Consider the following 9,852-nt stretch of genomic DNA (forward strand, 5'->3'; position numbering starts at 1 on the left):
TGTAGACCAGGCTGGCCTCGAACTCAGAAATCCACCTGCCTCTGCCTCCCAAGTGCTGGGATTAAAGGCCTGAGCCACCACCGCCCAGCCAGTTAGTGCTCTTAACTGCTGAGCCATCTCTCCAGCCCCACAAACTGAGTTTTATTCTAGAAACAAAATGTAATTGGATATTTAAAATTACTTCAGAATAAAAGCTGAATGAGAAGTTAATGTGATAAAATCCTATCTTTTTCTAACTGACTGTCTTGTAATTTTAGGCTGTCACCCTTGACCCAAATTTTCTGGATGCTTATATAAATTTAGGAAATGTCTTGAAAGAGGCACGCATTTTTGACAGGTAAGAATGTTATGTTTGATCAATTTCCTTGTCTTTCTAGTTTGGACTAAAATGTGGCACTAGCTTCCAGAAGGACATTTATCTAGAGCGTGCTCTCCCTCCTGCTTCGTTACACTTTATTTCACAGATGTAGTTTGATGACTTTTGTTGTTGGTGTTCCTGAATGCTTTTATCCTTACACTCAATTCAGTTGAAATTTCCTTTATTATAAAACTGTTAGATATGATTACCTTTTGGACTGAATTGTTTTCTTGATCTGATTAAGAAAGCTAAGTAAAACTTGACTTTTGACTTTGTTATTTAAAATCAGCTTTTCTAATTTGTGTGTGTGTGTGGGGGGGGGGTGTTGTATGTACAGGTGTGTGCAGGTGAATGGCACAAGGGAGTCCTGAAGAGAGCATTGGTGTCTGTCCCCATTGTATCATTCTGTACTTTATTCCTTTGAGGCATTCTTTCCTTGAACCCAGGATTTACATTTTTGGCTAGGTTGCCAGTCAGTATGCCTTAGTGAGCCCCTGTTACAGTCCCTCCATCCAGTGCTGAGGCTACATGCTTTTCCATGGCCATACCTACTTGTTAGCTGGGTTCAGGGATCTAAACTCGGGTTCTCATAAATACACCAAAAATTCTTACCAACTGATCATCCCTCCAGCCCCTTCATTTATTTTACTTTACGTGTATGGGTGTTTCGCCTGTGTATGTGTCTGTTGACCATGTTGGGAAGCCAGAAGAGAAGGCCTCAGATACTTGAGAACTGGAGTTATACATGGCTGTGAGCTGCCATGTGGGTTCTAGGATTCCAACCAGGGTCCTCTGGGAGAGCAGCCAGTGCTTCTGCCCACTGAGTCAGCTCTCCCCAGCTCTCCCCAGCTCTCCAGCCTTTGGTAACTTTTTTGTTGTTAAAGGAAAGCCGAGCAGGAACACACAAATGTTTTTCTCTGAAAATATGTTTTATAGTCTGGCACTTGTGAGGCTGAAGCAGGAGGATTGCTGTGAGTTCAAGGCCAGGCCCTTGATAGAGTAAGAACCTATCTCAAACATCCTGGGCTTGGCTGTAGTTGCTCACACCTGTAATACTACCACTTGAGAGGCCAAGGGAGGAGGCTTGCTCAGAGGTGGAGGCCAGCTAAAGCTGAAGAGTAAAATCTTATCTTAAAAAAAAAAAAAATAAAATAAAACCCCACATACCCCAAAATAAAAACGCAGGGTCAACAATTTTTACTCAGTGGTAGAGCCCTTGTTTAGCATGCATGAGGCCCTAAGTTCAGTTCTTAGCACCACAAAAAATACATTTTATTAAAAATGAGATTTTGATATATAATAAAACATATCAAGTTAATTGTCATTAGTTAAAATTAATTGGCATTTCATTTAATAAACTATTAAAGTTAGTTGGGTGAGATGGATGAGTAAAAGTGTAAGCCAGTGACCTGAGTTTGATCCCTGGAACCCACAATGGAACCAACTTCACGAAGCTGCCTTGTACTTGTGCACTGTGGTCCATGGCAACCTGTACACATATCAGAAACACTAATAATAATATGTTTAATTAGTTGCACTTTGTGTATATGTGTTTGTTTTTGTTCCCTCACAGAGCTGTGGCAGCTTATCTTCGTGCCTTAAGTTTGAGCCCAAATCATGCGGTGGTGCACGGCAACCTGGCTTGTGTGTACTACGAGCAAGGCCTAATAGACCTGGCCATTGATACCTACAGGCGAGCTATCGAACTGCAACCCCATTTCCCCGATGCTTACTGCAACCTAGCAAATGCTCTCAAAGAGAAGGGCAGTGTAAGGATTTTGTCTTATTTTTATTTCCTTGTTATGTGGTAGAAAAGAAGAGTCTTCATTGTACATATTAAGTGTTGAGATGGTTCTATTGATTTCCTTTGGAGTGTTGGTTGCTGGGAAGGAGGATACTGGAAAGTGTCTGTTTTCTGGTGTGTTCCCAACCGTTAGACTCAATGATGCACCTACTTGAATTACTAGAATAGCAGTGGTCTCTTTGATTCTTCTGTGTAGTTTCTGAATGGTTTGTTTTACTTTCCAGGTTGCTGAAGCAGAAGATTGTTATAACACAGCTCTTCGTCTGTGTCCTACTCATGCAGACTCTTTGAATAACCTTGCCAACATCAAACGGGAACAGGGCAACATTGAAGAGGCAGTTCGCCTGTATCGCAAAGCATTAGAAGTATGTTCAGTGCTGTGGCTGGAGGGTCTAGCCTAGCCTGTGGGACAATAGAGGAAAGCAGTTGTTTGCCTGCCATTCACCTCTGGGTTGATTTTATTTATTTATTTATTTATTTATTTATTTATTTTTGGTTTTTTGAGACAGGGTTTCTCTGTGTAGCCCTGGCTGTCCTGGAACTCACTCTGTAGACCAGGCTGGCCTCGAACTCAGAAATCCGCCTGCCTCTGCCTCCCTAGTGCTGGGATTAAAGGCGTGTGCCACCAATGCCCGGCTTTATTTTTATTTTTAGTTTTAGTTTTGGATTTTGAGGCAGGGTTTTTCTGTGTAGCCCTGGCTGTCCTCAAACTCAACTGTGTAGGTCAGACTGGCCTCAAACCCAGAGAGTCCTAAGTGTTGGGATTAATAAAGGTGTGCACAACCACTGCTCAGCTGCCATTCACCTCTTTAAGAGGATCATTCATTATTGATGTAAGGTCCTGTGGACATGTAAGACACCCCTATATTGAGTTTATTATGCATAGGTGAGATCTGCACAAAGATATTGACTAGTAAGCTAAGTAAAGCTATTACAGGGAAGAACTCAGGCCTGTGTCTAGTGGTTAGTAGGTGTGGAAGTTTATAAAAGTGGCATTACTCAGCATGAGTAACAGGAAGAGAGGCATACCTCACGTTTGAAATGAAGATTGTTATAAATGGAGAAGCCGTGGAATTTGAGCTACTAGACCTAGAAAAGGTGGAGAGAAGTTGGGATACTTGGGGACGTAGTCAGGGCTGTGGGGGTAAAGGAAAATTCTTTCTGCTATTTAATGTCCGCTGTGATCGGAACTTTGTAGGTCTTCCCAGAGTTTGCTGCTGCGCATTCCAATCTAGCAAGTGTACTGCAACAGCAGGGCAAGCTGCAGGAAGCACTGATGCACTATAAGGAAGCCATACGGTAAGAAACTCAGAGCTGCTTTCTTTCTATTTTCAATTTTGAGATTATAATTATATTGTTTTCTCTTTCCTGCCTCTCCAAAACCCTCCCATAAACCATACCTCCCTGCTCTCAAATCCATGGCCACTTTTTTCATGAATTGTTGTAACGCACATATATGTATATGTATTTATATGCATATATATTTCTAAATGTAACTTGTACAACCTGCATAATGTTACTTGTGTGTATGTTTTCAGGGTTGATCATTTGGTGTCGGATAACCAATTGGTGTGCTTTCCCCTACAGAAGACTGTCTTTCACTCTCTTAGTATCACTTAGATTGCCTGTATATCTTTGCATAGGACTGAAGCCTTAACAGGTCCTCCCACCCACCCAAATCCAGTTCAGCATCTTTTTGTTCTTTCTCTTTTTGACAGGATTTCTCTTAAGTAGCCCTGGCTGTCCTGGAACTTACTCTGTAAGACCGGGTTGACCTGGAACTCAGATCCACCTGCCTCTGCCTCCTCTGCCTTCTCAAAATTCAGGGATTAAAGTTGTGTGCCACCACTACCTGGCATCTATTTTTGTTAAGGCTTGGCATAGTGGTATATACTTTAATCCCAGCACTCAGGAGCTTATGTAGGTTGATCTCTGTGAATTTAAGGCCAGCCTAATCTACGTAGCAAGAGCTAGGCCAACTAGGGCTACATGGTAAGACCCCGTGTAAAACAAAAATTTGGGCCTGGAGAGATGACTCAGGGATTAAAAATACTGTCTGCTCTTTGAGAGTATCTAGGTTCAATTCCTGGTACCCATGTGGTAGCTCACAACCATCTGTAAATCTAATACCTAGGAAATCCTGCCTTTCAAGGGCACCAGGCATATCATGTTACACAGCCATACATGTGGGCAAAACATCCATACACATAAAATAATAAAAATAATTTTAAAAAATCAACTATTTTAAACTTTTTTTTTTTAAAGATTTATTTATTTATTATATGTAAGTACACTGTAGCTGTCTTCAGACACTCCAGAAGAGGGTACCAGATCTCGTCACAGATGGTTGTGAGCCACCATGTGGTTGCTGGGATTTGAACTCTGGACCTTTGGAAGAACAGTCGGGTGCTCTTACCCACTGAGCCATCTCACCAGCCCTATTTTAAACTTTTTAAGAGACAGGGTTTCACTATGTAGCTCTGGCTGTTCTGGAACTTACTATGTAGATCAGGCTGGCCTTGAGCTTACTGAAATTTACCTACCTCTGCCCTCCATGTCCTGGGTTTAAAGGCGTGTACTGCCATACTCGCTTCCTTATTTTAAACCTAAAAATTAAAAATTATTCATCTGTATATGGGTATATGCAGTGCATGTAGGTCCCTACTGAGGCCAGAAGAGGGAGGGAAGGTGTTAGACCTCCTGGGGTTGGAGTAAGGCAGTTGTGAACTGCCCCATGTGGATGCTGGGAACCAAACCCAGGTCCTCTGGAAGAGCAGCCAGTGCTCCTAACTGCCGAACCACCTCCCTCAGCCCCTTGCTTTTTTTTATTCATTTAGTTAGTTTTCTTTTTTTTTCCTTGACACAGGGCTTTTCCCCAACTGTCCTGGATCTCCATGTGGATCAGGCTAGCCTAGAAGTCATGTACTGGGGTTAAAGGGATGTTCTGTTTTAATTTTTTTTTTGTTTTTTTCCAGACAGGGTTTCTCTGTATAGTCCTGGCTGTCCTGGAACTCACTCTGTAGACCAGGCTGGCCTCGAACTCAGAAATCCGCCTTCCTCTGCCTCCTGAGTGCTGGGAATAAAGGCATGCACCACCTCGCCCGGCCTGTTTTAATTTTTAAAATAATTCTATTTCATTTATTTTGTGGGTGTGAGGAAATGTGGGCATATACTGTAGTGCCCATGTGGAGGTCAGAGGACAACTTATTGGAGTTGTTTCAGCTTTTCATATAGTTTCTGTGGTTGAACTCATGTTATCAAGCTTGATTGTAGCTTCCGTTACCTGCTGAGCCATCTCACTAACCTTTTCAAATTACTCCTTTGTTTCTTTTTAAAGACAGGGTTCCTGTCTCTATCCCTGGTTTTCCTGAACTTGCACAGTAGAACAGGCTGGCCTCGAACTCACAGAGATCTGCCTGCCTCTGCTTTCCAAGTACAGGGAACACACCCAGCTTATTATTGCCATATTTTAAAAGATTAATTTACTTTTAATTATGTGTGTATTATATGTGTATAAAATGTGCTTAAATTCCCTAAGTGGGTGCTTTATCCCCCTAGAGCTGGACGTTGATGTTGGGAACAGAATTCAGGCTCTGGAAGAGCAATGAGAGTTCCTAATTGCTGAGCCCCAGTTATCATCGTTTATTGTTACTATTTAATAATTTATTACCTAATAATTAAAGGTTTGACATTTGGCAGGTGTTAAAATGACTCTCCTTCCCTCTTTGGTGCTGGGGATTCAAACTAGGCCTCATGCTTGGTAGGCGAGTATTGTAGCACTAAACCACGTGCCAAAGCCCCCAAGTGCTTTACAACAAGATTTTGCATGAGGTAATCAAAACCTTTGTCTTCTCCTTCAGAATTAGTCCTACATTTGCTGATGCTTATTCCAATATGGGAAACACTCTAAAGGAGATGCAGGATGTTCAGGGCGCTTTGCAGTGTTATACTCGTGCCATCCAGATTAATCCTGCCTTTGCTGATGCACACAGCAATCTGGCCTCCATTCACAAGGTACTGTTGTTTATTCAAATACGGGGTACCTTAGCACTGACCTATCATTGTAAGAAACTCCTTACAAGTTCGTTTTCTTTCCAGGATTCAGGGAATATCCCAGAAGCAATAGCTTCTTACCGCACAGCTCTGAAACTTAAACCTGACTTTCCTGATGCTTATTGTAACTTGGCTCATTGCCTGCAGGTAAATAATAAATGGTTCATTATTTTTCTTTCTGCATGTTATCATTTTAATTGTGTGTCATAATAATCTAGGCCTGTTTAGAGACAAGACAGTGTTTTTATCTTATTTTTATTTTTGGGGGGCAACTGGCAATCATAGGGCAGCTATTAGGAGTCATTTCTTTTCTTTTAGCACCTGGGTCCTAGGCATTGGACTCGAGTTGTCAGGTACGCAAGGAAAGCACCTTTTCTTAGCGAGCCAGCCCCAAGACCATGCTTGTAGGAGGTTGCCTAATACTACTCTAGGAGCTCAAATACTTGTAAAATAAATCTTTGGGTAGGTTTTGGCTGATAATTTCTTTTTGCTTCCTCTAGATTGTCTGTGATTGGACAGACTATGATGAGCGGATGAAGAAATTGGTTAGTATTGTAGCTGAGCAGCTAGAGAAGAATAGACTACCTTCTGTACATCCTCACCATAGCATGCTGTACCCTCTTTCCCATGGCTTCAGGAAGGCTATTGCAGAGAGGCATGGCAATCTCTGCTTGGATAAGGTGACTCCTGCTTTCATCTTTTTGTTATAAACTAAAGTGCAGATAGAGAAAAACATTGTATAAATTGAATGTATGGCTTTACCAACTAGAAATGAAACTGTCTTACCTACCCTTGAAGCTACTCTTCACTGTGGCCTGTGGCCTGACTTCAGCTCACTTCTTCATTTCTAATGGTAGTGTTTTCCTTTAAGATGGAAATTTAGGCTAGGCATGGTGGCGCAAACCTATCCCAGTACTTCTGCAATCTCAAAACTTAGAGGCAGAGGATGGTGAATTGAGGCCAGCCTAGGCTACATAGCAAGCTCCTACCTCCAAACCACAACCAAGCAGAAACTTCCCAGCTAAGAAGCCAAGCGTGGTGGCACACGCTTTAATCCCAGCACTCGGGAGGCGGAGGCAGGAGGATTTCTGAGTTCGAGGCCAGCCTGGTCTACAGAGTGAGTTCCAGGACAGCCAGGGCTATACAGAGAAACCCTGTCTCCAAAAAAAAAAAAATAAAGCAAGCTAAAGGCAAGGACAACAAAAGCCCCACATGGTGCTTAAATAGAGCATGTAGTATTATACACTCAACTTTGAGAATTAGAACACGACTTTAGAAGTTTAGAGTTTAGAATCTGCTCCAGGAAGGAAACAGTGGTAGATTTAAATTTGTCTCTGTCTCTTTCCCCCCTCTCTCCCTCCCCCCCTTCCCTCCCTCCTCTTTCCCTCTTTCTCCCTCCCTCCTTCCTCCCTCCCTCCTCCTCCCCCCCCCCAAAAAAAAGGCTTCTCCACAGAATTTCCTAAAATACTGTAAGGGTTATTCCACCCCATTCACATTTCTTTCTTCCTAGAAGTGTGAGATCTGTTCAGGCTGTTTCATAGGTCTCAGTACAGGTTATGTATGAAGCATGCATACTGTGCAGCTGTCACGTAACTGCTGACCTAAACTGCTAAGGTGACATCAAACTGGCCACATGAATTAAATGAAGTTTGCTATCCAAAGTTTATTTCATAGGTGTGGGTTTATATGATTGTTTTAATGTTTGTTTAATTTCTGAGTGCTCTGCTGCATATAAAATACATCTATAGGGCAGAAGAGGGCATCGGATCCCATTACAGATGGTTGTGAGCCACCATGTGGTTGCTGGGAATTGAACTCAGGACCTCTGGAAGAACAATCAGTGCTCTTAACCACTGAGACATCTCCCCAGCTCTCCAGTTTTAGATTTGTCATCATTTGTTTTAGCTTTTTTTGGGATAGGTTTCATGTATCCCAGGTTAGCTTTAAACTCTGAGGATCACCTCGAACCTCAGATCCTTTATATTTCTACCTCACAATTACAGGGTCTCGGGGGTGCACCAACATGCTCATTTAGTTTTTGTTGTTGTTGTTGTTTTGTCTCACTACATGACACTGGATGGCTGGTAACCCAGTGTGCAGGCTCAACGATCCATATGCCTCAGCCTCCTGAGGGTTGGGATACGGATGGGCACCATATGCCTGCTTTTCATGTTGTTCTGGCATCAGAACCATCAGAACCACTTTATATGTGCTAGGCAAAGCACACTACCAGCTGAGCTTCATCACCAGTCCCAGTTCTCACAGTTTTTTAGATAAAAATTTACACATGACTTGATTTTCCTAATGACCATTTATTCTGCTGCTAGATTAATGTCCTTCATAAACCACCATATGAACATCCAAAAGACTTGAAGCTCAGTGATGGCCGATTGCGTGTAGGCTATGTGAGTTCTGACTTCGGGAATCACCCTACTTCACACCTTATGCAGTCTATTCCAGGCATGCATAATCCTGATAAGTTTGAGGTAAGAATGGAGTTTTTGGTGGCTTTACTCCGTCATCTTCAGCATTAACTTCACTACCTTTTGAGAAGGTTGGAGCAAAGGTTATTGAGCACACTGTCCCCTCCCTGCCTTTCAGGTATTCTGCTATGCCTTGAGCCCGGATGATGGTACAAACTTTCGAGTGAAGGTGATGGCGGAAGCCAATCATTTCATTGATCTTTCTCAGGTAAAACTCTGATCATTCTTATCCTTTCATTTTTTTTTTCTAAAATATTTTTAGTTTTTTATATATATATATACACACACACACACACACACACGTGTGTGTGTGTGTGTGTATGCTTGTGTATGTGCATATATGATGTATGAGGGCAAGTAGCCAAGGAGGCCAGGGTGTCAGATCTCCCAAACATGGACTTACAAGGCGTTACATAGGTGCTGGGAGCAAATACAGACCCTCCACAAGTATAGCAAGTTCCTTTCACTTTGCTTTAACTTTAATTTTAAAATTTTGAGCAAATTAAAAACAACTATGGATACAAACTGGGATTTTTTGGGGGGGATTATTGGGAATTGAATCGACGGCCTCATGTATAAGATAGTTTGCAGTTTTGATGATGGGTATTAAACAGGAGGAACTACTGTCTATGGGCAATTTGCCTTTATTTCTTTGTCATTTACATTTCTAATTGGCATGACTTTTGCTGAAGTTGCACATAGCGTGGAAATGTGGTAGAATTGTGTTTGATGTATAACTGTTCTGGGCATTGAGCCTGCACTCAAGACAGAAAAATATTTCTAATACCTACTGAATAGCCGGGCAGTGGTGGTGCACACCTTTAATCCCAGCACTTGGGAGGCAGAGGCAGGCGGATATCTGAGTTCAAGGCCAGTTTGATCTACAAAGTGAGTTCCAGGACAGCCAGGGCTATACAGAGAAACCCTGTCTCGAAAAAAACAAACAAAACAAAACAAAAACAAACCCCTACTGAATAAATAAAAGAAGAATAAATAGTTTAAAAAGAAAATACATCTTGTGGTGTTAAGATGAGGATTTCTTTCAAAGGTCAGCCAAGGCTATGTGAGGCCCCCATCTCATTAAAAATAAACAACACAGCAGTAGAAAGTTGCCCTATCTGAGAATATGTGTGTGTGTGTGTGTGTGTTGTTTT

The 9,852-nt window shown here is 42.0% G+C and overlaps 1 protein-coding gene across 2 annotated transcripts in view; it reads left to right on the forward strand.

The window, feature by feature from the left end:
- The window catches only part of Ogt (O-linked N-acetylglucosamine (GlcNAc) transferase), a 43,216-nt gene that overhangs the window by 21,069 nt on the left and 12,295 nt on the right, over nucleotides 1-9,852 (forward strand). For both annotated transcript variants that reach the window (XM_021152634.2, XM_021152636.2), the window contains 9 exons: nucleotides 258-337; nucleotides 1,932-2,127; nucleotides 2,387-2,527; nucleotides 3,361-3,461; nucleotides 6,023-6,176; nucleotides 6,261-6,362; nucleotides 6,716-6,895; nucleotides 8,543-8,701; nucleotides 8,817-8,906. In XM_021152634.2, coding sequence (XP_021008293.1) covers nucleotides 258-337; nucleotides 1,932-2,127; nucleotides 2,387-2,527; nucleotides 3,361-3,461; nucleotides 6,023-6,176; nucleotides 6,261-6,362; nucleotides 6,716-6,895; nucleotides 8,543-8,701; nucleotides 8,817-8,906 — 1,203 coding nt within the window. The remainder of the gene's footprint in view (nucleotides 1-257; nucleotides 338-1,931; nucleotides 2,128-2,386; nucleotides 2,528-3,360; nucleotides 3,462-6,022; nucleotides 6,177-6,260; nucleotides 6,363-6,715; nucleotides 6,896-8,542; nucleotides 8,702-8,816; nucleotides 8,907-9,852) is intronic.

Source organism: Mus caroli, chromosome X (assembly GCF_900094665.2).
Source record: "Mus caroli chromosome X, CAROLI_EIJ_v1.1, whole genome shotgun sequence".
Taxonomy (NCBI): domain Eukaryota; kingdom Metazoa; phylum Chordata; class Mammalia; order Rodentia; family Muridae; genus Mus; species Mus caroli.